General features: G+C 55.9%; 9 protein-coding genes across 9 annotated transcripts; 4 read left to right on the top strand and 5 right to left on the bottom strand.

Annotated features, from left to right (window-relative positions):
- Window positions 1–47: 47 nt before the first annotated feature.
- Window positions 48–1,030, bottom strand: LTHEOB_7922 (Nad dependent epimerase dehydratase family protein; the record flags this gene model as incomplete). The annotated part of the gene is made up of 2 exons (XM_035517342.1): window positions 48–592; window positions 775–1,030. 2 exons carry the CDS (start codon window positions 1,028–1,030, stop codon window positions 48–50), a joined length of 801 nt encoding a protein of 266 aa, XP_035370941.1.
- A 655-nt stretch (window positions 1,031–1,685) lies between these two features.
- Window positions 1,686–3,305, bottom strand: LTHEOB_7923 (Metallo-dependent phosphatase; the record flags this gene model as incomplete). Its single annotated transcript, XM_035517343.1, has 5 exons — window positions 1,686–2,532; window positions 2,604–2,784; window positions 2,941–3,031; window positions 3,089–3,212; window positions 3,289–3,305. 5 exons carry the CDS (start codon window positions 3,303–3,305, stop codon window positions 1,686–1,688), a joined length of 1,260 nt encoding a protein of 419 aa, XP_035370942.1.
- Window positions 3,306–5,424: 2,119 nt separating this feature from the next.
- On the top strand, window positions 5,425–6,046 carry LTHEOB_7924 (Thioredoxin; the record flags this gene model as incomplete). The annotated part of the gene is made up of 2 exons (XM_035517344.1): window positions 5,425–5,564; window positions 5,620–6,046. The coding sequence occupies 2 exons, from the start codon at window positions 5,425–5,427 to the stop codon at window positions 6,044–6,046; spliced, it is 567 nt and encodes a 188-aa protein (XP_035370943.1).
- Window positions 6,047–6,648: 602 nt separating this feature from the next.
- LTHEOB_7925 (Arginine metabolism regulation protein iii) lies at window positions 6,649–7,782 on the bottom strand (the record flags this gene model as incomplete). Its single annotated transcript, XM_035517345.1, has 1 exon — window positions 6,649–7,782. One exon carries the CDS (start codon window positions 7,780–7,782, stop codon window positions 6,649–6,651), a length of 1,134 nt encoding a protein of 377 aa, XP_035370944.1.
- Window positions 7,783–8,821: 1,039 nt separating this feature from the next.
- Window positions 8,822–13,111, bottom strand: LTHEOB_7926 (ATPAse P-type K/Mg/Cd/Cu/Zn/Na/Ca/Na/H-transporter; the record flags this gene model as incomplete). Its single annotated transcript, XM_035517346.1, has 1 exon — window positions 8,822–13,111. The coding sequence occupies one exon, from the start codon at window positions 13,109–13,111 to the stop codon at window positions 8,822–8,824; it is 4,290 nt and encodes a 1,429-aa protein (XP_035370945.1).
- A 3,245-nt stretch (window positions 13,112–16,356) lies between these two features.
- On the bottom strand, window positions 16,357–18,459 carry LTHEOB_7927 (Multidrug resistance protein fnx1; the record flags this gene model as incomplete). The annotated part of the gene is made up of 5 exons (XM_035517347.1): window positions 16,357–16,478; window positions 16,635–16,701; window positions 16,783–16,926; window positions 16,993–18,060; window positions 18,148–18,459. 5 exons carry the CDS (start codon window positions 18,457–18,459, stop codon window positions 16,357–16,359), a joined length of 1,713 nt encoding a protein of 570 aa, XP_035370946.1.
- A 421-nt stretch (window positions 18,460–18,880) lies between these two features.
- On the top strand, window positions 18,881–19,946 carry LTHEOB_7928 (Glutamine amidotransferase; the record flags this gene model as incomplete). Its single annotated transcript, XM_035517348.1, has 3 exons — window positions 18,881–19,121; window positions 19,183–19,409; window positions 19,656–19,946. The coding sequence occupies 3 exons, from the start codon at window positions 18,881–18,883 to the stop codon at window positions 19,944–19,946; spliced, it is 759 nt and encodes a 252-aa protein (XP_035370947.1).
- A 668-nt stretch (window positions 19,947–20,614) lies between these two features.
- On the top strand, window positions 20,615–22,929 carry LTHEOB_7929 (Nucleoside phosphatase GDA1/CD39; the record flags this gene model as incomplete). The annotated part of the gene is made up of 4 exons (XM_035517349.1): window positions 20,615–20,624; window positions 20,678–20,712; window positions 20,773–20,899; window positions 20,960–22,929. 4 exons carry the CDS (start codon window positions 20,615–20,617, stop codon window positions 22,927–22,929), a joined length of 2,142 nt encoding a protein of 713 aa, XP_035370948.1.
- A 1,350-nt stretch (window positions 22,930–24,279) lies between these two features.
- Window positions 24,280–25,152, top strand: LTHEOB_7930 (Dash complex subunit dad1; the record flags this gene model as incomplete). Its single annotated transcript, XM_035517351.1, has 2 exons — window positions 24,280–24,432; window positions 25,006–25,152. The coding sequence occupies 2 exons, from the start codon at window positions 24,280–24,282 to the stop codon at window positions 25,150–25,152; spliced, it is 300 nt and encodes a 99-aa protein (XP_035370949.1).
- Between the last annotated feature and the right edge of the window lie 651 nt (window positions 25,153–25,803).

Genomic DNA, 25,803 nt, shown 5'->3' on the forward strand with positions numbered 1-25,803 from the left:
CCAATAATGCTCCAGCAAACCCCGGTCCATCTCGTCTGCCAGATCGATCAGTCCGCCAGCGCATAGATCCGCGCAGCATCCTCCCCCTCAAACGCATCCACTCCCTCCCTGGTCACCCTCTCAGCCGCCTTCCTCACGTCCTCCTGTCCGTCCAACAGATCCAACCACCCGCCCTTATACCCACTGTCCAGCACCTCCACCGCCGCCTGAGCCACGGCCTCTCTGCTCACCTTCCCACCGCTTCCGCCCGTCTTCCCCAGCTCCACGCCACCCGCCGGCCCCTCCGTCAGCGTGCCCGGTCGAAGGCAGATGCCCCTGAAGTCCCCGCCCCGCTTCTTGGTCATCGCTGCCAGGTACTCGTCAGCAGCGATCTTGGCCTTGGCGTAGTCCGGCAGCGTCTCGGTGTTGAGCTTGGTCGCCGTGGCCCACTCGGCGTCGCTCCACCAAGCCGGCTTGGTGCGCCGCGACGCCAAGTACGACACCATGAGGAAAGCCGAGACGCTGGGCGACGTGGTCGACGCCTTGATGAAGGCCTTGGCTGCGTCGCGGTCAACGGCGTAGGTGCGGTCAGGGCCGCCTTTGCCACCCGCGCCTGTGGGGAGAGAACACATGAGGTTAGCTATGCTTCTCATTCAATACATCCCCTATGCCAGAGAGGCCGTTGTTGCAATGATGTGGCAACATCGCGAAGCCTACAGACCACCCCGCAAAGTGCTTTGCTCTCCCAGCTCTTACAATCCCATCTCAGGAAAACAGAGAAAGGGCTTCACCCACCTGCACTCCAAATAACCCAGCTCGGCTTGACCTGGTCTAGGATCTTCCTCGCATCGTGCTCGCTCTTCACATCCTCCACGCTGCTCACAAGTACGTTTAGCTTGCCCGGCTGGCCCTCGCCTAACTTGGTGATGGTGGCCGACTGGGCCGGGTCGCGGATCATCGAAGTAACGGCATACGATCGTGCGAGCAGGAGGGGCGTTATGAACTGCGCGACCTTGCCGTGGCCGCCAATCAGAAGAACGTGCTGCGACATGGTGGTTGCGACAGTCGTTGTTGATGGTGATGTTGTGTATGATGCGGGGCAGAGACGAGAAGGACAAACGGGGACTATATATGTCTCAGCGGGGTCGCTGACCGAGAAGTGTACGAGCCAACTAGTTGATTTTTGAATCGGCGAGCTTCGACAGCGTTCACTAATTACCTACGAGGCCGTGAAGAAGCTGGACTGACGTCGTGATCTGCCCCGCCGATTACTCGGCACATTGGTAAGCAAGTGTTATGACAGTGACGCAATCTTCCAATGAGCGTGTGCGGGCCGAACCGCTCCGGCACGATCCCGGACAGAAGACCGTTGTTTGAAGCCAGAGATGATGGGGAAAACGTCCCGTAATCTTCCCGAAACGGTCCGCTACAGAGTGCGCTCGCTCCGTAGCTGACAAAAACGCTCCTTGGCGCCGTTTGCCCCTGCAATATTGACTCGGCGCGCTGTGGCTAGCATGCACTAGCTGATTCCTGAGGGGAGAGAGCTTGCAGCAAACACAATTCCCACTTTCATTGCTTTCGTCGCCATATATGCCCCAAAACGCCATCATACACAGTGCCCCCATCCATATGCTATACAACACAACACCGGATCTAGCCAGTGCAAGAAAAGGGGTATCCGACGCCAGAGCATGGCTCTTGGCTTTCTACAAGAAATAATCTGCCACCGGCTTCTTCGCAGGCATGCCACGCGAATCCTGCGGTGCAGCCTCGAAGACTCTGTACCGCCGGCCTGGCCCATCTCTGTTTCTGTCACTCAGACCTCGACTCCGGTTCAAATCACCATTACCGCGAGGTACATAGCCGCCGTTGCTGCCGTCTTCGCCTAACTCCAGGATGGCAGCAACATTTCCGCAACGGTAGCAGTAGTTTGGCGCACTCCATACCGTTACGATCGAGTTGTCGAACATCTCCTTGAACCCTTCCATCACAAGCTGATGGGCACGCGCAATCAGGGACAAGTCGTTCTTATGGTTGAAACACTTGACAATGTCGGCGCCGAAGAGGAACCCAGCCCCACGCGGAGACAAGCCCCAGCCGTCAATCTCATCCGGATCTGACCAGAGCAGGTCACACATGGCCCCCTCGTGCGGGACTTCCTGTTTGCGATCAAGTAGGCGGATCTTGTCGATGGTGTCGATCAACGGAGACAGGCCTCCATGCACGCATAGTACTGCTCCTCCTGGATTTCCCGTGGATCCAGAACTGGATCCCGAAGCACCGGTTCCAGCAGGACCAGTCCTGGCAGGTGTGTCGGCAGTTGGCGAGCTCGAAGGCCCAAGTGGCCCTGGAGAGTCACTACGAGGGTTGCGCGGGTACCGGTTGATGACCTCGTTGTTGGAGTTGAGTATCTCGATTTCGATATCTTGGTCCTCTCCTTGGCTGCCCTGCGTGCTTGGATCTGCGTAAGGGCTGGAAGTGGGCTGGAGATTTGTGGCGGCCCCCGTAACCAATGCACCAAGGGCAAGGTAGTCGAAAACCTCACAGCAGTATCTGTAGACTGAAATTAGCCCACAGGAAAATCTTGATGTGTCAGACGCCAAATCATGCAAGTACTAGCTTACCTCCACACGTTTGCACTGCCGTATTTCCGCAAGCATTCGTCATAGAAGCCATACACGGTTGTGATTTGCCGAGACTCGTGGTTGCCACGGATGAGCGTAATCCGGTCTGGATACCGAACTTTAAGACACAGAAGGAGTAGAAATGACTCGAGAGAGTAGAACCCTCTATCGACAAAGTCTCCTGCGATGGAGTTAGCAAATTCAATGTTCTGAACCAGCTGCATCCAGAATATGAGATTGCAGAGAACGGGGCTACATCTCGGGATTACTGCAGCTCGATATACAGTGACGTATGTACTATAGTGATCTAAGTAATCGCAAATAAAAAAAGACTTACCCATGAATAGGTAGTTTGTGTCCGGCACATCGCCACCTACCCTAAAAAGCTCCATCAGATCGTGGAACTGGCCGTGGATATCTCCACATATCTGCACAAACACTCAGTAAGCCACAATATCCTTTCAAAAATTTGGGTGCCATCATACCGTCACCGGCGCATCGACGCCCACCACATTGCCCTCCTCAATCAGCAGCTCCCTCGCCTTGTAGCACAGTTCGCGCACCTGCGCCTCGGGTATGGGCCGGCACGCACGTAGCTGGGCAATCGCTCTGGATAAAGATAATCAGCGTCAGCTCATCCGTTTCCCTTTGCTCTCGCTCCACGGGCGGAGACGACGCCACGTACTGATCCAAGTCGCTCATGTTGAGATATGTGTTCTACTATGTGCGAGCAACAAGGGGCTCCGGGGCGCAGAGTATGTAAAGTGTTTCGCGCGGTTGCGATCGCGATGTGCGCAGACGCAGGTCTACGGCCCTCGGTGTTGTAGCGGTGGTTGTGAGGCTGACTGCGCGGCGGGCTGCAAAGGGCGTGGTGGCGACAGCCGCAGCTCACTGGCGGGCTTGTCCGGGGCAGAGCGACGCGGGGAGACGCGCGCTAGGTAAGGATGCGACGAGCGACGGCGATGTGGTGGGCGAAGGCGTTGTGTAGCTGGGATGTGCACGGGAGGACGTGCAAGGTGTGTGATGCGCGCGCGCTCGGACTCGGCGGGAAGCTGGAAGCGCGCTGGCGCCAGCGGCAAAGAGCAGCCGCGTGCAAGCGCCTCGTCGCAGGCGCGCGGCACTCACCCGCCGAAGAGAAATCCCTGCCAGGCTTTACGCGCACCGGTAGCAGCGCACGGCCCTCCGTCCGTCCGCCAATGACCGGCGAATGGAATTGGGCAACCTCATCAGCCCACCTCCATCTACTTCACCACACCACCACGGGGACCCCACACCCACAAGGCACCGTGTCGCGCGGGGGAACATCGAACCACTCGTGTGTGCCCCTCAATGCCCTACAGCTTACAGCTCAAGCTGATTCCTACCGACCAGCCTTCCAATGCTGCAGCTGGCTTGAAAATCAAAATTGCCTCCTCCGTCACCGTTCCACCGCTGTTCCGGAGCCATCTATCCATCGCAACGGCCAATTGATTACTGTCAAAGATGCCGCCGATCCTTCATCCCCGATCCCGCCAAACGGCGTCCCTCTTCTCGGCCACATTGCTGGCGTCCTTCTTCGTCGTGGGCCTCCCGCACATCCTTCCATGCCCCGTCGACCCCCGCGCCTCAAACGATGCGAGCGATAACTTCAGCGGCGAGCAAGGTGCACAAAGACGCCGTCGGCGAAGGCGATGCTTGCCAGAGGACCAGATGGCGATGCGGCAGATCGCTGCCGGTGAGGAGCCCTCCGCTGCAGCTGCCTCGACAGTAAACTCCGAGGACGGCGCGGCTGGCTTTGACACTCCTGGGAGGAGGCGTGAATGTCCGGTGCCCAAGCCTAGGGGGCTGGTAGGCCAGTTCCTAGGGTTCGAGGAGCAAGAAAGGATCAGGAGGCCGGTTATCGTGGAAAGCGTACGCAAGTGGAGAGCTGAACATTTTAAGGAGGATGGCGAGTCATAAAATACCCGAGGTTGTAATGGAGGCATCGTGAAGTTTTATAATACGGGAGGGTCGCATTTAGGCGCGTCTAGAACTATTCTCTCATCTCAGGGCAGAGGTAGTAGAGGTTCGCACAGTGTACACATTGTAAATATTTCCAGCCCTGTAAGAAAAGCATGCAATGGGCTTGCAGCTAAATGCAAGTGCCGTAAATGTAACAGATTAGTATCACAGTCACAGACATCGAAAATGCTTCTTTTTTTTCCCCGGGAGCTTTGAGCAGTAGATCAATACGAACAGTGGAGAGCATTGAAGAAGAAGAAGAAGAAGAAGAAGAAGAAGAAGGACGGCGGTCTAACTTGGCTTAATAAAATGTTGCTATTCCTTGCTCAGACGGTAATGTCATTTCTGGCAAACCATATTTATCTAGATCGATTGCTGACTGCATGAACTGATAGTACCACATTTTAGGTTTGCAATCTTCAAATATTCGATCATGGTAAGAGGGATTGGTATCCACCCTACCCCTGTGCATTCACGCAGCTAAGTATCGTGAGAAGCCCGAGGTCGGGCGTACACATCTTCAATCGTTTGCTCTTGTGTAGAATCTTGTGGATAGCTCTGAGATTGTTAGCAAATGCGTTCTAGACACAACATTACCGCTCCCAGGCACGTCAACTGAGGCATGAATCCGGACACATTTTTCAGTAAGCGTAATGTTATTGAAATTTGATAACTCCTCAAACTTCCTAGGTCTGCTGGTGAAATGGATGTAATACTAATGACCCCGACTCCGCCGACATCCCTGCAACCCGCCGATCCCTCGGCATGACGTTTTCGACCGCAGCAGCTTCCTCGCCATCTCCACGTCCAGCTCCTCCACGTACCCAATTGCCCACCAAACATGGGTTTCTCACGCCCCCTCGCCCGCTCCTCGCGCATTGTCATCCGAATCGCAACTGGCACCACGCCGCGCGCCCGGCACTTCTCCAACACTGCTCCCGCCTTCAGCTCCGCACCGAGCAAAAACCGCATATACACATCGTGCGCCTTTCCCCTCCAATCCCAGACCAGCTCTCTCTGACAGTCTCATTCGCAGGATCCGCACCCCCGACGAACTCTCCAACCTTCTGCTCATCTCCGCCTCCACAAGACGACCGCTCATAACCCTCTGGACGGCATCTTGGTGCGCTTCCTGCAAGGCCGTCGCGCCGCTGATCCACAACGTCGTGAGCTCCGGTGCGGGCGAGAGCGCCGGCGGCGTGGGCTACGCCGAGGTGCAGGTGGATGCGGCGACGATTGGCGACCTGCCGCTGACGTACCGCATCACGTCAATGCCCACGCTGATGGCCTTCGACCGTGGCGAGGCTCAATTCGAGACGCGTCTGACGACCGTCGACCGCATGAAGGACGCCGCCTTCCTGCGCGAGTGGATCGAGACCGAGGCCGCGAGGAGGGGCGAGGGCGGCGCAGGCGGCGCGTTCGGTGGAGGCGGCAAGAGCTTGTTGGGCAAATGGTTCGGGTGACTAGCCGGTGGAGCGGGCGAGGGGAAAAAGGGTTGAACTTATACCTTGAATAATTGTATTACTAGCAGAGTGTTCCGAATGTCTTGTGCGTTGTGTTGGAGTGCTCGTAGGAGCGACGCAGAGGGCTGCAATCTAATAGTCTATGGGTCTTGGGTAGATGCTTCGAGGATACCAAGTTGCACATGAACGCTCGGTCAACTCCAGTGTGAAATCAGGGGTTGACCTGGATGTAATAATTGTGTCATCTATTCGACATCTAACTAAAAGTAGAAGCGAATGACGGAAGACTACTACTAGCACAACTGCGTATCCATTGAAGGGAACCATGGTTAACCCACCGATATAGGCGCTGTAACAGTCTTGGATGACTTTCTGAGGGTGATTGGACCATACTTCACGCAATTTGTTAAAAAAATCATGTTCATTCCCTAGTCATTCCTCTTAATCAGGGTATCCGTGTCTGTCTACTCTCCGTTACTTTGTCTCAAACAACTAAAGCCCAGCTTTAATCCGTCCATGTTTGAAGGTCGTCAATGAGCACATCTTGGTAAGAGCACAGCTCCCATTTGCCCATTCCAGTGCATGGGTCGCTTGGAACAGGATTATGCCTTTGCCAGCTCGGCCTCCAGATCCTCAAGGATCTTGGCGACGGAGCGAATACCCCTCAGGGCGTTCTCATCCGGACCTTGGCCAGGCCTGAAAGTGGCGTGGGCAAAGTCAATCAGCTTGACGACAGCAAACTTGGGTACGTCTGCCTCATCGTCATCAAGCTCAACTTCGTCGTCATCTTCCTCGTTCAAAGCCTTCTCCCCGGCGGCAGTCGCGGTCTGGAGAGCGTCAAGCTCAGCCTTCTCGGCAGCCTTTTCCGCCTCCTTCGCCGCCACCGCATCACCTTCGTAGACGAACAAGAGGGAGGCGGAGTACATTCTGCTCTCTTCGGCCTCCAGCGCCGCTTGCACGCCCTTAACATCCTTCAGCAGCCTCGCGATGATCGGCCTCGCCGTTTCCTTGGAGTGACCTGCGCCTGGCACGAGGAAGTACTCCTTGAAGCCGTCAACGACGTTCTCGGCGTTGAAAACGCGACCGTACAGCTTGTTGAACGTCTTGTACCTGCTCGCTTCATCGAACAACGCGTACTCATCCGTCTCCCTCTTCTCCTGCGGTTCGCCGCCGCCCTCACCCTGCCAAACCCTCATTCCCGCAATCCGGAAGCCCAGACTCGAGCTTGTCGTCTCGCTCGCAACCTTGTCCAGGCGTGCGCGCTTCGCCTCAGCCGTGCCATCGTCGTACAGGCGCGCGCCCAGCTTCAGGTCCAGGATGTTCGGCTTGCGGAAGCCGGCCGCGACGTTTTCCAGCACGATCGACGTGTCCGTCGAGAGCTTCTTGCCCTTCATCGGCCCAACGTCGTCGAGCGCAAGCGAAGCGGCGGTGCCAGCGCCGGATGCGGCAGCAGGAGCAGCGGCCTCCGGGATCGGCGGGACCGCCGGCGTCGAAGCGCCCGAGGGGTCCGGGGAATCCGAGCCAACGCCGCCAGCGGCAAGCGCGGCGACTTCGGGCGACTTGTTCAGCTCGAGCGTGCCCATGAAGGTGGGCATGTACGTGGCCAGAGCCTGGTGCGAGGCGTTGGCGGACTCATAGAAGGCGATCTCGGCGGCGGTACAGGGCTTGATGACAAGGGCGCCGGTGGGGTCGGAGAGGACGCCGTCGCTGTTAATGACGCAGAATAGCGTGAGCATTGGCACTATTGATGTGAGGGAAGAGAGAGAGGCACGAGGCTGAATCCGGGGGGTTAATGGAAGATGTGCTTACTGTCCAGCAGCGGCGTTTTCAAAAGCGCTGAGAGTCTTGGGATCGATGGTTGATGGCGCCATTTTGCAGAGCAGAGAAATGTATGGGGAGCTGGAGTAATCTTGTGGGCAGAGGTTGGAGGATGGAAACGTAGAGGGAGGCGGTGGCAGCGGCGGCCAAGAGCTTCCAAGCGCTGGGTGGGGCAGCTGAGCTGCTGTGCCAGGGTCCGGCTCAGCCCTACGAGCCTCACGGAATACCGGCACGTCGACTCTCTGAACACAGTTAGTGCGATGTGCGCCAGCAAAACAATAATTTGACGTCGTCTGACGTCTTCCATTCTTTCTCTTGCATCTCACTCTCTCCACTGGCGTTGTGGCTGTCCTGCGGCTTGAGAATCTCGCCCTGCTATCCCTCTGCGCCTGGCCGTCACCTGGACGGACAAGCGAGCTTAGCTGCACGATGCTACCGCATTCGAGGCGAGCAGTGCAATGCCTTATCTAAACCCCTCGTTCCTAGTCTCCCGTTTGTTGGAAATGAGTCAAATCGCAGGTATATTGTCTTAACCAAACCCTTTGGACACTGGAAGACGAGTCAAATACGTAAGCACTTTTCCTTAATTCGATTTTTCATGCTAAAGCTAACCCAATTCAAGCATCACAAGCCCTCGTGAATCCAAAGTCGAGTACAAAAATACATCCGTCTTTTCTCGTCAATAAACCATATGCTCGATCGCCTAGGGGGAAAAGAACACTCGAAGCAATGGAACTAACCCATGCCATCTATTCACATTAAACCATCCGTGCTAATTGAAAACGCCATGAGGATGCCCTCCGGGTGCGTGAGAATCGGTAAAAAGAAAAACGCCAACCCTCCAAGAATGCTCCACACACGGAGGCGGGGAATCTCAACATCATTCGAAAGGCAGCTAACGTCTGGCGCGAAGGACCTCCCGTACAAAGCTTACAGTCCATGTATGTACCACTTGCCTCACGATTGGGTATCTTTGGGTTTGCCATCACCTCCCTCTTCGTTATCCATCTTGGGCTGATCAGCGAAGGGCCCGACTCCGAATGCCGGTGTGGTATCGTTGCTCTGACTGGGAGGGACTCCAGGAGTAGGGCCATCCTTCACAACAACAGGGTCTTCATTCTTCGTGCCTGCGTGCACGCTGACTCCTTCCTGGGCCTCGATATCGGCACGCCCACGTGCGAAAGACGCGCCGCCCTCACCATTCTCCCCATCGCGACGCTCGATTGGCGACCATCCTGCGATACTTCCGGCAACAATGCCGGCCATGGCAGCTGCAGGTCCGAATGCAGAATTCGAGCGCGACCTGTTGCGGCTACGCGAGTGAGAGCTAATGGGCGTAGGAGGCGCAGGGGACCCGCCCTCGTTGTCACTACGCTCGTTGTTGGGCGTCTGAGGGAGGGAGTGGCTGCTCCGCGACCGGCTGAACACCTCACGAGCCGCTTCCCGAGGATGCTGGAGCTTGAACTTGAGTGCGCTGAGACGCCCACCACGAATCCTCTTGATAAAGGCGAGCTCGTCGCGGATCTCAAGAAGGCTTTGGTTCCACTCATAGTCATCAGACAGGACCAGGTCGGGCGTCGGCTTGCGCTTGAACCGGTCGGGAATCAAGCTGATGATCAACTCGTCAGGAATCAATCGGATGATCACACCAACTGGAAGCGAGAGGAACCCGAGAACAATCGAGTATCCCCACTGAGCCCCATTGAGTGGCTTCACCGAGAAGGCAGCACCACCCACGAAGATGATCATGACCTGGCCGCCAATCATGATGAGGTTGATGAAAATGAAGAAGTAGTTGCGGTGGATGTTCTCGAAGACGTTGAATTTGTTGTCCAGCCGCCTGTTGTTGACCTGGTTGAAGATTTGCATCCACACGAAAGTGTTGAAGACCAGCGTAGCGAGTTGATCTTCCTCATGCTCGCTGTGGTAGGAAAGGATGCTCTTGCCAGCGAAGTAGAGGATGAAGGTGACCACAAGCTGATAGATGGCCTGGCCGATGATCATCTTCCACATGGTAATCGTGATAAGCGGGGCGGACTTAGGATCAGGCTTTCGGTCAAGCAGGCTAAGAGTAGGAGGATCGGTAGCAAGAGCCAAGGCGGCGAACGTGTCCATGATCAAGTTGACCCAGAGAAGTTGGACTGCAGTAAGAACCGACGTTTGATCAGGGCTGGCGACGGCTGACACGAAGGTCAACAGGACAGCGGTAATGTTAACCGTAAGTTGAAACTGCAGGAACTTCTTGACAGCATCGTTGACGGCACGGCCCCATAGCAAAGCCTTGACGATTGACGAAAAGTTGTCGTCCATGAGGATGATAGCGGATGCCTCCTTGGCAACTTCCGTGCCAGCAATTCCCATGGAGAAACCAATATCGGCGGTCTTAAGAGCAGGTGCGTCGTTGGTGCCATCACCGGTAACGGCGACCGTTTCGCCCAGTTCCTTCAGGCGTTTGACCAGAATCCTCTTATCTTCGGGGCTAGAACGAGCAAGAACGCAGAGCTTAGGGATGATCTGGTCCATTTCCCGCTTCTTCAACTTCCTGAACTTGGGACCTTCCATGACAATGCCACCGGGAACGAGAATACCGCAATCTTCGGCGATGGCCTTGGCTGTCAAGACGTTGTCACCGGTGACCATGCGCACGAAAACACCGGCCTTCTTGCAGTCCTGGACGGCTTCACGAACACCATCACGGAGGGGGTCCTGGATACCAACGAGGCCAAGGAAGACCATGTTGTTGAACACGTCGTCGAAGTTAGCTTGAGATGCATCGTCCTCCAGCGGGCGGGCGCCCTTTGGAGGCCACTGTTCAAAGTCCTTGTACAAGAAGCCGATCGTGCGGAGCGAGCGAGATGCGTACGTCTCAATCAGGTGGGTGAGCACCTCGCGCACATCAGAAGAGAGGGTCCGGGTAGAGAGATCCTTGGTGCCGTCGACAATGGTATCGGCTTTGGCCAGCAAGATTTCGGACGCGCCCTTGACGTACATCCTGTATCTTCCGTCGTTCAGCTTGACAACAGCAGCCATGCATTTCCGGCCAGAATCGAAGGGAACCAACTGAACAACATTGGCATTTGACCTTTCCGTGGTGACAGGACCCATGCCCAGATAGTCGCGGGCGAAATTGAGCAAGGCCGTCTCGGTCTTTGAGCCGATGAAAGCGGGTTTGCCATCTTCCTCTCCTTCGAAGGCAGTCGAGTTGATGACGATGGATTGCTTGAAAATCTCCTTGAGCTCTTCGCCAAGATTCGAAACGAATTCGCTGGGGGAGACATCATCGCCATTATCCTCAGACAGCTGCTTGCCTTTGTTGGCAGGGTCCTGTTCAGCGGAATTTTTGACCTTGCGATCACCGAAGCGAAGGGCCGTGCTGAGCGATCCTGCAACCACGGTCATCTTATTTTGGGTGAGCGTTCCGGTTTTATCGGAACAGACGGTGGTAGCATTGCCCATGGTCTCGCAGGAACGAAGAAGACGAACCAGGTTGTTGTCTTTCAACATCCTAGTCGTAGCGAAAGCCAAGGCAAGAGTGACGGCAAGAGGGAGACCTTCCGGAACGGCGACGACAATGACGGTGATGGCGACAATGAGGATATCCAGGAAATTTTGGCCTTTTTCTTCCGCAGTAGCGTCACTGCCCTTAAGCCGGACGAGGAACTCGATGAACAGAACGATGAAGAGGAGCAATGCAGATCCACCACCAAGCTTGGCGATGTATTCCGCAAGGACGTTCAACTTCGACTGCAGTGGAGTAACCTCGCTATCTTCGCGGAGAGCCATCATCGTCTTGCCATAGCTCGAGTGGATACCAGTGGCGGTAACGATGAAAGAACCAACACCCTCGGAAACCTTTGCGCCGGAAAGAATAAAGGGATCCATCTTGCGGACGCTGTGGCCAGCCTCCATTGCTCGGTAGACATCGTCAGCCGGAATCTTCTTCAGAAGATCGGATTCTCCAGTGGCGGAAGATTCGTCGCATTTGACGTTGTGACCCTCGATGAAGATGCCATCGACGGGAACCATGTCGCCGGGTTCGAGAAGCATGATATCTCCAACGAGCACATCATAAACCGAGATTTCCCTCGTCTTGCCGGACCGGATGACCTTGACCAACCGGTCGGATTTCTTTTTGTTGAGCTTCACGAATTGCCTTTCCTTCTGCCAGTCGTTCACAGCACCGACGACGACGACGATGGCAATAGCAACCATAATGGCAACACCTTCAACCCATTCCACCTTCGGCTCTCCGTCTTCGTGGCTTTGACCAAAAGTTTCGTAAAGTCCAAGAGCGAGCGAGATAATGGCGGCAATGGTAAGCAGAATCAGGACCTTATCGTTGTAAGCCATCCATGCCAGCTGCAAGATACTTTTAGGCTTCTTCTCGGGAAGTCGATTATCCGAGAAAATCCTCTTACGGTCCGAATATGCGTGTGGCCTGGTTCCGTGCTTCTGAGAATGTGTTGTAGCAGTTCGCTGGAGGTTAGCGCCACCCTTCTTATCACTCTCGGTGGACGAAGGGGTGGTGGCCTCTTCGAAAGAAACATGGCCGTCAAGGTTTTCTTCATCCAAGCTGAGACCGCTTTTGCGGTCTGTTCTTAGCCCCTTGACCAACCCATTCAAGCCACCCAGCGCATGGAAGGCACCTAGACTTTTAGGATTGTACAGCTTGGACAGCTGTCCAGGCGAGAAGGCGAACTTATTATCCTCCACTTCGAACGTGTGCTCCGTACCAGGGTCTGGTTTTAAGGCGTCGTGGTCATTAAGAATTTCGTCGTGACCGAGCTGTTGTTTATTCGTTGTTGTAGGAGAGTTATTGACGTAGGTCTCGGATGTACCCGTGACCGAGGACTGTCCATTCTCCGTCTGCGAATCCAGCGAATTGCCGCGCGACCGCGCGTTCGGGACGGACAGAAAAAGATTTGGATCGTGCCAGCGGTTTGAGGGCGATGATACATTGTGGGGCGATGTAGGGCGGTCCTGAGTGCTGTCGAACGAGTTCGGGTTGCGCAGGTCGACGGGCGAAGACCGAGTCTGGGACTGGGTGGAGAAGCTCGTTTCGGACCGCTGTGTCTGAACGGTGTGGATACTGTCGCTGAGGTTGCCTAGCGGCACGGCATTTCCCATGTCCGGGTTGTTGACAGCGGAGGTGTCTATGGTTATTGTCGGTGCTCGCTGACGGCGAAACGGGCCAGGTGAAGAGGAGCTCTTGCGGCCCTCAGGGCTCGGGCTCTTTCTATCGGCCATGGCGGTTGCCTTCTCTCACCGGAATATCTGAAGGGTTGCGCAGGTGTGGCGCGTGGGTCCTCGACGTGGTGGCTGAGAATTACGGAGGTGAGATGTGCATGGGTATACAAGAAGGAATAAGTAGGAAGGCTGCCTCGCAATGGGCTGTGTCGGAGTTAGCACGGTCGACAAAGGCTGGTCCGGTAATCAAAAAAAATCGATTCCCGGCGAGGGTGCCTGCAGGGATTTCGAGCCAGGCGCCACGGTTGAACCAAGGCGGACTCGGGCAGCTGAAGCTTCGGTCGCCTTGCCACAGCCACGTTGGGGAGAAGAGGCCAAACAGTGGTGGGCGGTGCAGCGCTACGAGGGAGAGACTCACGGGACCCGGAGTAGGGGAGCGGTTACAGCGGTGCCTCGGCGTAACAGAATGATGGCGAGGTGGCGATCAGCTGGTGAGAGCTCGCGGGGAAGGCGGCGGAGGTGAGCGGTGGGTAGGTGAGCACGATTGGGGCTATGCTACAAGCGAGCGGAGGCCATTCCAATGGAGATGCGGTCTGGAGGAGGAGGACTGGCGGAGGGAATTGTCATGTGGCCCGAGGAGCGGAGCGGCCACTTGAAGCAGCGGCAGTCGCGAGCGTGGAGAAAGACCAACGGTGACAGCGGGCTGGCAACGGCAGGCTGGAGCGGGTGAGGGCGCACTAAGGAGTCCTAAGGCATGTGTCGTTGTATGGAGGAGACAGCGATGCGCCCAGAACAGCACTGCCTCACTCTAGGCCCGAAGCGACGTAGTTTCCGTGCGCCCCCTGCGCTCCGCGACGCCTGCGGCAAATCATGAGAGCCACCCAGCGCTGGGCCAGCTGCGCGCTCAAGCCGCTCATGTTTACCCACCGCATGGCAGCATCTGCGTTGGCCGGTCGGACAGCTGGCCGGCTCGCTGGCGGCTGCCGGTGTGCGCTGCAAACCAGCCAACGGGCTTGGGCGCCTAGAAGCGCTCTAGAAGCCAGATCCAATCTCGACGCTGACTCGCCAGTTCTCGTCAGCTCTGCGTCAGGCATTCCGCCGCGCCAATTGACTTTTCCGCCTCGCCTGCCAAGTGCTTTGCGCCAGCCAAGGCCGCGCGGCACCCCTTTCGCCGGGCAAGCGACGGTCCGCGCCTGCAGCGTCCTCTCCGCCGCCTGTTGTCGGTCGGCTATTGCACGCGACCGGATCGCTGCAAGGAAAAAACGCCCGCACCGCCACCACCGCCACCACCGCCACACCCTCGCTCGCGACCGTCCGGTGGCCTCTCATTCCGCCACCCTTCCGACCAATGGGCCCAGCCCGGGGCTCGGTGATTCAGCTGGGCGCTTCCGAACCTTGGCTGGCTGTACCTCTGCCAGCTCCTCCACCAAGCGCCGGCCTGGCCGGCATTGGCATCGTCAGAGGCAATTACACTTGACATACCTATCAATTTCACCGGCAATGTGACACGCTCGGCGTGTGCGAAATAATCTTCCGCCTCCCACACCTTTTGCACCGCCTCCCGAACACAGCAACGCAACCAGCGAGTCGTTAGGCTACACACGCTTCCGTTGGGCACGCCTCGTCACCGCTAGTTTCTCTTCAGGCGAACCGACAGGTGCTTGGCCGTCGTCTTTGCTCGCATTTGAAACGGCAAGGAAAATAGGGGAGGTTTCATCCTGCGAGCGATCATCTTCCAGATTGTTTTCTGGAAAGGCGCCTCCTGCTCATCTGGTGATGCCTGGCAGGCTTTCTCCGCGCTTTGCGCAATATCGTCAAAGCCCCGATCAGCCCGCGTGGCTCGGATTATGCGGTCAGCCTCGCAATAAAACCCATACGGTCTTGGTCCGTAGGAGCAACAATGCGGCCGTGCTACCGCGGCGGGATTCTGCGATAATCTCGCATCGCGATCTCGTCTGACATCCCGTTTTCGTATTGGAAGTCAAGTCTTGGGCGCAACTGCGTCGACTTTGAGCTAAAAGCTGTCCTCGCATTTGCCGTCTCGGGCCAAGGCTGCCTGCGTGCAAAGCATCCCCTAGAGACCGTCAAGAAAGCCTTGGTCATGGTCACCAAGGCCGATCTTCTTAGCAAAGTCTGGAACGCCGCCATCTCTTGCCTAGTTGGGCTATCCCGGCGACCATCGCACATGATTTTCCGACGTTATTTCACCGTCTTCGTCAGAGAAAACGGAAATAGGAAACGTAAAGCGAGGCGGGCTTGTCCATCAAGACTTGCGGTCAGCGAGACGACTCCTTTTCGAGTCGCTTCCGCTGGCCCAACAGCCCCCAACTAGACTAGAGACGCGCACCTACCGCGCGCCGTGCCATCAGTAGCGTTGGCCGCTTTGGCTCAGCATCTATGACGTTATGGCAATATCGACGACCTACGCTAACAACTAGATGCAGCCCTCATGGCTGTCTGATGTAGAGGTCGACTGCAGCCCAGCTAACGCTACGGCCTGACTGAATCGAGGTTGGAAAGAAGCTTCTGCAGTCCAAGGCCTTGTTGAGAAGACAAAATGCTCCGCCACAACCCCTCTCCACACCGTCCCACCTATCACAACGAATGCACGCCAACCGTTGGCTGTGGTCCTCTTCTGCACAATGGTGGGGGGCCAGTGGATCTCGAGCCTGCTGATGTGCTGGTTCTCCAAGACGAAGGTGTCATGAAAGCTCCGCCACGGTAACAGGCTTCTCAAATTCATGCTGTAACGGTGTAAGACCACAAAACACTTTTGACAAAGAAACCCTACATTTCGTAACAGCGCCAAACCGAGACCATCCAATTTCCAGCGTGCAGCTCTCGTGCAACATGAGGGAATATCATATACCAGGTCGTTAGTCCCAGCCGGTTCACGACTTCTCCAACACTTTTGTTTTCGCTCCCCGGATCCACTCTTGTGCAGCTTTCCTAATATTGACCTCCCTTAAACCTAGTCTTTCGAGCTGCAGCAAATTTTGAGGCATTTTTCTCTCCCCTGTGCGACGCATCCAATGGTACCCAAGCATAATGACCCCCTGCAAATTGTTGCCAAGTAGACTTATAAGAGACCCTATCGCTTGGCACAGAAGGAGGCTGTGCAGACCATGAGCCGGTGGCCCTCGGCTTTTTTTTCAAATCAAATGAGTGAAGCACACCACCACGCAAGGGCTTGATTACCGAAACAACACGATTTCATTTTTTTCTGTCGGGGGTTGGGGAAAGAGCAAAACCTTGTGGGGCAACGACTGCGGCCATTATTGTGGCTATGTTCCTTTTTACTTCGACTACCGCTTTCTGTTGCCGAGACGAGGCAGCTTTATTGGTATTACTAGAGCGTTGACGATGACGAACAGTACGATGGCGGACGCGAAGACATAGCGGAGGCTGTGCTCATATGACCGAATAACTGCGAGTGCGGAGGCGTCAGTCTCACGCCTGGACATTATGTTTGCTAAGATTGTTGCCTGGCCGGAATAGACGCGGATGTTGCGTGGGGATACAACACGAACGCAAGGTTTGTGCTTAGGTGAGCTAGATTCGGCCGGGAAAATGTACTACTCACCTTCCATCCGGTGTTCCTGAGTGAGGTCGAATATGGCACGGACGGATTTACGGACACGTAGGATGATCTGATGAGCATCGTCAGCGACTTACGACGCCTTTTCGCGAGAGGCAATGCCGTGTCAACAAGAGGCTGTGCCCCAACTTACCTCCTGCTTCTCTGGTCCGGTGACATATCGTTCCAGATTGACCGACAGTGCGTTCTGCACGATTAGGCTACTGATGGAGACGCCGAACACCGTTCCAAGGCTCCTGAAGAGGCTGAGCGTGCTCGTCATCACGGCTTGGTCCTCCTGTGTGCTGGTTGCTAGCACAGCTAACGACGTTGCTGGGTAAGAAAGCCCCAGCCCCGTACTGACTGGGACTACGAATATAGTGGCAAGCCATGTTGGGATGCCGTCCCACATGATCGTTAGGCAGATGGAGCCCACCAGCGCAATCAGTGAGCCGCCCACGATCAGTTCCTTCATGCGGCGCGTGTACGTCATGATGAAACCCGAGGAGACACCACAGATCATGACGGCGAGCGACGGAGCCGCCATACGGAAGCCAGACTGCGACGCCGAGTCGAGTTTGACGGCTTGGAAGTAGAGCGGAGCATTGAAGATGACCGTGTTACTCCCAATCGACGCGAAGAAGTTGGAAAAGACGAGGTTGCCTCTCGGCGCCGTGAAGAGCATCGCTAACGGCATGACTGGCCGCCCGGCTTTACCCTCTACTCGGATGAGGAAGAATCCCGCGAGGATGGATATGCAGAGGGAAGTGATGACGAAAGGATGTTTCCACGACAAAACATTGCCGCCCAGGTTGAGTCCTAGGATCATGAAAGCAGCTGATATTGTTAGGAGAAGCGAACCTAGCAAATCAAACGTCTTGATGTGCTGAAAGGCACTCTTGTCCGAGTTCTTGGCCAAGTTCGGACCAAGTGTGTTCGGCATGATGATTGCAGCAGCCACAAGGATCAGCAACTGGACAGGAATCTGTATGCCAAACGTCCATCGCCAGCCCAGCGTATCGCAGAGAAAGCCCCCGAACGCGGCACCGCAAGCCTGTCCGAGTCCGAAGAAAAGATTGATGTAGGCTTGATAATTGCCCCGAATTTCAATCGGCACCATGTCGTTTGTCAGAATGGAACCCATCGCCAGGACGCCGCCGGCACCCAGACCGCAGAACGCTCTCGCAGCAATGAAACTTCCAATGCTCTGAGCAAGAGCGCACCATGCCGTCGTAATGACAAACATGACGAGCGAGAAGACGTAGATTGGCCGGCGGCCAATCGTATCGGACACACGAGCTAGAAGAGGCTGAAATGCTGTAGAGGTAAGAAGGAAGGCCGTTGAAAGCCATGATGCCGAGTTGGAAGACTTGAAGTAAGAGGTTATAACCGGGTGGCTCGAGGCCATCAGGGTGGAATCGAAGCATGCTACCTGCATTGTTCTCTTAGTTCGCCAGAAAGCCTTGCTTGTTGGGGTCCTATCGCGTGTCTCCTAGCACAGCGTTGTGTTACGACTTACAAAGTATTGCAGCAGAACTCCTCCAAAAATGAGCCAAAACTTGGTCACGCTCACGCCCCCAAGATACGGCGAATCGTTGCTTCTATTGCTCTCGTCTTCAGGCGCAGGCTCTGAAAGCACTGCTTCCTCCGCGCCGGGGGCCAGGTTGAGGCCGTCAGCTGGATGGCTGCTGACTCTGTACAGTCCCGGGGCATTGGATCTGTCACCAGTGCGGGGTGCGTCGACATACTGCGGGGCCTGAGCAGCCCCGTTGCTGGATGCGGCATTCAGGAGAGGCGTCCGCTCTGAGGCTGGCGCTTCCACGTCAGGCATGGCGGAGATCACCAGTGGGAAAGATGGAGAGTTATGGTGATGGGTAAAATAGCGCACTGGAGGAGCAGCAAGCGCTTGCCCCCAACATATAAGCACCAAGCTAAGCGAGCTGTCTACGGCACGTTTTGGCAGATGTCGTGACCGTGAGGGTGACTGTGACTCTGCCTGGTGTCAAAGGGCGCAGTGCCGAACGGCGAAAAAGCTCGGCTGTGGTGGACGCAGCAGCGCACCGCTCACTGGCCAGGCGGGGCAAGGCCGCCGGCAAGCCCTGGCTGGCGGCCTATCAGCGCCGGCTTCGGACATTGAAAACGCGATAACTGCCATTCGACCATTGACCAGCCCTACAAACCCTCGAACCGCCGTTGCATTTGCATATCATCGTCCCGGTGTCCCCAGAGCAGTCGCCGCCACGCCAGAAAATATGAAGCCTCCGTTCCGGATAGCCGTGCTCGAGTGCGACACGCCGCTGCCCGATGTCGTCAACGAGTTCGGCACCTATGGCCCCATTTTCGAACGCCTGCTGAAGGCTGGCGCCGACGGTCTGGGCCAGCCCGATGTGATAACTTCCAAGGACCTGCAGGTTTCATTCTACCACGTTGTCGACAACGAGGAGGCATACCCCTCTCTCGACGATGTAGACGCCGTTCTCCTGACCGGATCCAGTAAGTTCTTTCAGTGACTTGGAGTCGCTGTTTTGGGTTACTCATTGTTCGCCGCATGCAGAGCACAACTCGTTTGACGACAAGCCTTGGATCCTCAAGCTTGTCGATTTCACCAAGAGGGTTCTTGCCCAGGACCGCGTGCGCCTGATCGGTATCTGCTTTGGCCACCAGATCATTGGCCGCGCCTTAGGCGTTAAGGTTGACAGGAGCACGACCGGATGGGAGGTGTCCGTCCTGCCCTTTACTTTGACGGAGAAAGGCAAGGAGCTGTTTAAGAAAGACACGATTGTAAGTTCTTCCCCCTGCGGAGGAGTTGCCGGGAAGGGAGATGATTGCAGGACAAGCGAGGGTTATGCGCGGGTGGCCGGACTTGCTCGCTGCAAGATGTATGCAAGACCGTCCTTGCGCTCGGCCAGTGTTGCAGCAGCGCACGTGTACGGAGTTGAGACCGGACCGCATCTGCAACCCTTGGCCGAGAGACCTCGCTATTCCTAGCAGCATTGTATTAGGCGGCCAGCTCATGCAAGCATGCAGAACATCCACCAAATGCACCGCGACATCGTCTATGAGTATCCCGCCGGGATCGAGGCGCTGGGCCACTCGCCGCTCTGCGAGGTCCAAGGCATGTATGCCAAGGGCCGGCTGATCACGGTGCAGGGACACCCGGAGTTCAACGAGAAAATCATGGTGGTGATCCTCAAGGCGCGGCACGAGAACGGTATCTTCGACGACGAGCTATTTAAAGAGTCGCTGGGACGGGCGCCGCAGCCGCATGACGGACTGGTGATTTCGCAGGCATTCATCCGGTTCCTGCTTGAGGACTAGTTTTAGCATGTACAGTAGGGCAGACAAATGGCAGAGCTGCGTGCGGAGCAATAATTTGCCTGTGTTTCAAGGAAACGGCGGGAGATGATGTCAGTGTGGCCGCTGTCGCTCGCGTGCTGGCCGCTGGCCCCACGGGTCGCCCCCCTTTGTCCCTCGCCTGCCCTTTCTGCACGCCCCTTGTCGTGCGGCGTTTTTGATCATCGGCGCCGCCGCGCTCCTTAGGCTGGCGTGCGACAGTCGGCGTCTCTCCGCGCGCAGCTGACGGGCAGCAGAGAGACGCAGCCGCCAAACGATTGGCGCACGCAGCACGGCAGGTCTAGTGTGTCGGGGTGCAGCATTCGCTGCCGCAGCGGCCGTTTGTCGAGGGTGGCGTCGATCGCGTCCCGACGCCCAGAATAGTGAGGGCGGGCCTTGCTTGGCGAGGTGTACGCGTACGCCACCATCCCAGACACGAGCAACCTAGTAATCTTCCCTATCTCTTCCCTCTCCACATTCTCTCCACTATCGACCACGCCCTGTGCACGAAGGCGCCCTCCTAATTTCGCCTGTCACTCGCTCCTCGCCCGGACACTTTCTTATCTTGCGCCTGGTGCCATGTCCACTCGCTCTCCTCAACCCGCACCTGCATAGCCGCCGTCGTATTCGCCGCACAGCGCACCAGCTTCCAGATGGGCAAGTGTACGTCTCCACCTCCACACGCTGCCCCGCGAGTCCACACTGACACTGCGCAGGGAGATATGGCGTCATCCTCGACGCTGGGTCGTCGGTGAGTGCGCTTCCTTTCAGCCCAGTCGCGAGACAGGCCGCTTACGTGCCATGGTACTAGGGGACTCGTGTCTACACCTACCGATGGCTCAACCCTTCGAGAGCCCGCCTCGACGCCTCCGAGGACGAATTGAGGCGCCTGCCCAAGCTGAAGACGAAGAAAGAGTGGACGCACAAAATTCACCCAGGTATGATGCCGCGCTAGCATTCACCTACGGCCACTTTGCTCATGCTTTGTTGCGCAAAAGGGATCTCGACTTTTGGTGAAACCCCCGAGCTTGTGGGACCGGACCATCTACAGCAGTTGTTCGATCATGCGCTCGATGTCGTGCCCGCGAACGAGGTTGAAAACACCCCCCTGTTCCTCCTAGCGACCGCCGGCATGCGCTTGCTTCCCGAGAACCAGCGCGCCGCTGTCTTGAACGAGGTTTGCGCATATGCCCGCGAAAATACGAGGTTCCAGCTCCCCGACTGCGATCTACACATTCAGGTGATACCCGGAGAGACTGAAGGCCTGTACGGCTGGATCGCCGCAAACTATCTTCTGGGCGGATTCGATGAACCGAAGCAGCACGACCATGGAAAAGATCACCATACGTACGGATTCCTGGATATGGGTGGAGCTTCAGCACAAATAGCATTTGCGCCGAACGCGACTGAGGCTGACAAGCACGCCAACGACCTGAAACTCCTGCGCTTGAGGACTCTGGATGGTTCGCCCTCAGAATACAAGGTTTTCGTCACAACATGGCTCGGTTTTGGTGTTAATGAGGCTAGGAGGAGATACGTCGAGGCACTGCTGGAGGCTTCACCTGACGCTACCGAACTCCCGGACCCCTGCGTTCCTGAAGGCCTCCAGGTCACCACCAAGGGAAAGCCAGTGGAGCCTGGTTCTGACGAGGACAAGGACCTGGCGCCTCATCTCATTGGCACCGGTAAGTTCACCGAGTGCTTGAGCAAGACGTTTCCTCTCCTCGACAAAGATGCGCCTTGCCCTGATGCGCCCTGCCTTTTGCATGGTGTCCATGTTCCTGCAATCGATTTCGACGTCAATCACTTCGTTGGCGTCTCCGAATACTGGCATACAACGCACGAAATCTTCGAGATGGGACACAAGGACAAAGCATACGATTTCAAAACCTACCAAGAACGAGTCAACGAGTTCTGCAGCAAGCCATGGGAAGAGATTGAAGCTGGCATTAGCAAACATCAATGGGGCAAGAAGGTGGATGAGACTACCGCTTTGGAAGTCTGCTTCAAGGCATCGTGGCTCATTAATGTCCTGCATGACGGCATTGGAGTTCCTCGGACTGGTCTTGAAGAGATGACACCTGGAATTAACGGCACCAAGGCAGTGCTGGACAAGACCAAAGAGAAGGGCTACCGGGATCCTTTCCAAGCCGTCAATAAGATTGATGGCACTGAAGTCAGCTGGACGCTTGGAAAGATGGTCCTCTATGCTGCAAGCCAGGTCGAGACGGAACCCGAGGCGTTAGCCGTGGGTTTTGGCAGCAACAAGCCTGGGATCCCATCAGACTTCCAATATGCTGGCGGCAAATTCACCAGTCTGCCTGGCGACCTGGAGGATGAATTGGACGATTGGCACGACACGCTGCTCAGAGACTCGCCCCGCCGCATCCCCGGCTTCATCCTGTTCATGTTCATTGTCATGCTCGCCCTCTACTTCCTCTGTGGTCGCGAACGTCGGAACAAATTCTCTAGGAAGACGCGCGGGCTCTTCTCACGCGGATCGCCGAAGCGCAAGCCGGGACCTGGATTGGGTGGAAAGCTTTTCTCACGCAACAGTAGCAGCCCAACTTACGAACGTGTCTTGGAGAGTGGTATCGAGGACTTCGAGCTGGCGGACAACGCCGATGGCGTGGACTCGTATCACTCGGATTCCAGCAGCGATGGCAGCCACAGCAAGGTCGGGCACACTTCTGGGTGGGCCACCCCACAACTCACGAGACTACCTGGTGGGAGCAAATTCGATATTGGACCCGGATACTTCGAGAACATTGTCTCGCAAGGACAGGGTCTCGGTATTGCTTCACCCTACGGCGGCAACGCAATGGAGCGTGGCGGCCTGATGGCGCGTGTGGACTCTCGAGAACGACTGGCGCCCTTGGGCACCGTGGGCAGATCGAGGAGTCGCAACGGAAGTCCGATCCGAGGCAGGAGTCCGCTCATGACTCCTTTCAAGGAGTCTGTCGATTGATCCATTGGCAGACGCTTTCCACGTGTTTGTTTGACACATTTGATTGCTTATTCAGGGCGTTTCAGGTTGGCCGAGCTTCTTCTTTAGGGTGGATCTTCGCCAGGCGCTTATGCAAAGAGGCTGGGATAGCTGGAAAATGGCGTCATGTTAACTCCGCTGCAGTCAGGAGGGGTCTTGTTTCACCATATCCGTGTTCTTTTCTTTTATTTCAAACACGGCTAACGGAGGCCGCTACGCTTTAATGACCCTGCAGAAGCGCTGATCGATTTTTTCCCTTCGGTTTTCGCATTTTCATCCTCGCCAACAGTCTCTCGCCGGAGAACAACAGAACGGCTGTGCCGTTCCATTCTGCCACAGGCATGTATCTAGCTAGAACTTTTACCATGAGAGACGAGCCCGAGGTCCTGCACGACACAGAAGACCGCTCACGTAGCACGTTTAATGAATGATAGACTTAATATACTCCAGAATGCTTGTCTCTGTGTAATTTTTCTCGTGGCGGCCGTCTCCTTCCGAATTCTGCAGTTTCGGTGCTTCCTCCATTTAGATATGCGGGACGTTGGAGCATACATACATAATACAGATCAGCGGCTTTGTTTAGCCGATGTTCAACAAATGACAAGCGGCGTGCACCTGCAAGGGAAGCCGCGTCTTCGCCCGGAATGACGCTAGGGCTGCGATGAACCCCTCCTTTCTGCTACCATGCAAGATGGTCCCTCTTTTGTTATCATTGGTCTATCTTGCGCCGGCGTTGGTAGTTTCACTGTAGCTTTGTGAGACCTAACCAACCGATGGTACCGTAAACAACCAGGTCTCAATCACCGACGACGACCGGCGCCCATCCTTCTCACACAAACCAACTTGCCCAACCCACGCATTGCGCGTCGCGCCATCGAGCCTTCGGCGCTGCGCTTACCTTTCTTCACGCGCCCGAGCAGGCCTAGATCCACCGGGGATTTAGAAGAGCCAATCTCTCGCGCCCATTGCACAACACACCCATACCTACCCCGCCGGAGCGACGACCTCCGCCCGCGATTTTCACACTTTCCCTTGCGACGGACGAACCGCAACGCAGGCGCCGCCGACCCCAACCCAACACAGCCCCCATCTTCCCGCGAACCGGCGAGCGCGCGCCCCCATCTAGACCGTCGCGTACGAATCTCGCCCGCCGCACGCCGCCCCCCGAGAAATCGACCGGAGCCACCAACCATACGCGCCTCATTTGGTCTGCTGACCTCGACGTAAACCGGCTACGCCGCGCGCCTTACACAAACAAAGGACCGTACGGACACGTGCGCGCCCACATACACACGCGCGCGATACAACCGCATACTGCAGCGGCACAGCACGATGGCCGGCGGTAACGATGGCGGCGGTAACGGCGGAGAGAAGACGTACTTTGAGCAGCAGCGCGAGATGCTGGTCGGCGAAGTCGCGCAGAACCTGGAGGCCGTGCTGCAGAACATCAACAAGCTGAACCGGAGCCTGGAGGGCATTATCGCCGTAAGTCCCGCCCATGATTCTTTCGTATCTGTGCTCGTCGAGACAAGATCTTTTTTTGTCTATTTTTTGTTTTGTTTTGTTTTGTTTTGGCCCCTTCTGGTTTTTCCAATCACAAGATGTCTTTCGGTTGCTACGATATTTCCTCGTGACTTTTTTTTTTTAATCTGTCATGGAACGTTTGGCTCTTTGGACCCTGCTTTTTGTACGCGTCAGACCAAGCCACTACAAAGCAGGCGTGATCACACGCTCGGCAGGAGCCGGAAGAGAACGATACGAGGGCCCTGGCGGTGCGGCTGAAGTTGTGGTGAAGACTTTAGGGCTGGTGGGGAAACTAATGGGGAGGCGGTGCATGGCGCTGGGTGAGCAACAAACAGGGCACCAACATCATCAAGGAAAAAAAAAAAAACCATGTCTTTTGTGGGCCGGTTGCTGCCATGCGGAAAGCCTGGCTGAAAGTGGAGCACTCAATCGCGTCATACTTCATGCGTTCTTACTTTTTTTTTTCGCTTGTTTCTAAATATTGATGCCCAAGAACTCGGGTGTTCGCGCTAACGCACCTTTGACGTCAAACAGGTTGGTAACGAATTTGGCTCCGTAGAAGCTTTGTGGTCACAGTTTGAGAATGTCATGGCGAGAGACCCCAACACTGCCGCCGCTGAGGGCCAAGGAGAAGGCGACCAAGGTGCAGAAGACACGACCGTCCTACAGGAGAAGCCGTGAGGGGGAGTGGAGACACCATGCTTAAGCTTTAGAATAAGAAGAGGTCAAGGCGGGATGATTTCACACAATTGATACCCAGAATTTCACGCTTTCAGCCACGGAGCCGACTTGTGTGTTTGCATCGTATTTGTCTAAGAAACGGGGCAGACAGCACGCCCAGGGAGGATTACAGAAGTAATGGAGAAGTGAAATTAAAAGGAAAAACCGCAGAGCATCGCTGACAGTAAAATCCTCCGGTATAAGGAAACAGGAAATTGGAGGAGAAAATATAATCGAGACCAAGACTACTGGTTACCGTAACAAACGCCGTGGTGAATGCCTTCCCAAAGTTTGAAGTGGAAAAAGAGAAGAAGAGAAAAACGACAAGAAAAATAGAGTGAACCGTAAGTATGCATCATGAATCCCCCGATCATAGCAAGGAAAAGAGATTGCCTTGATTCTTCCAGAAAGTGAAAGAATCTGAGCCGCCATCTCGAGTTTCATGACCATCGTCCGTTGCTCATCAGTTCAGTGTCCCGGTTCCCATACCAATAGAAATCCAGCCGGCCTCGTGATCTCCCGCCCAGCGTTCGTTCATCGCGGTCATACCCTCTCGTGCATACGTGTACGGTGAAACAAGATTGGTGTTGAATCGTAAACGCTCATGTGTGT

Source organism: Lasiodiplodia theobromae, assembly GCF_012971845.1.
Source record: "Lasiodiplodia theobromae strain AM2As chromosome Unknown scaffold_24, whole genome shotgun sequence".
Taxonomy (NCBI): domain Eukaryota; kingdom Fungi; phylum Ascomycota; class Dothideomycetes; order Botryosphaeriales; family Botryosphaeriaceae; genus Lasiodiplodia; species Lasiodiplodia theobromae.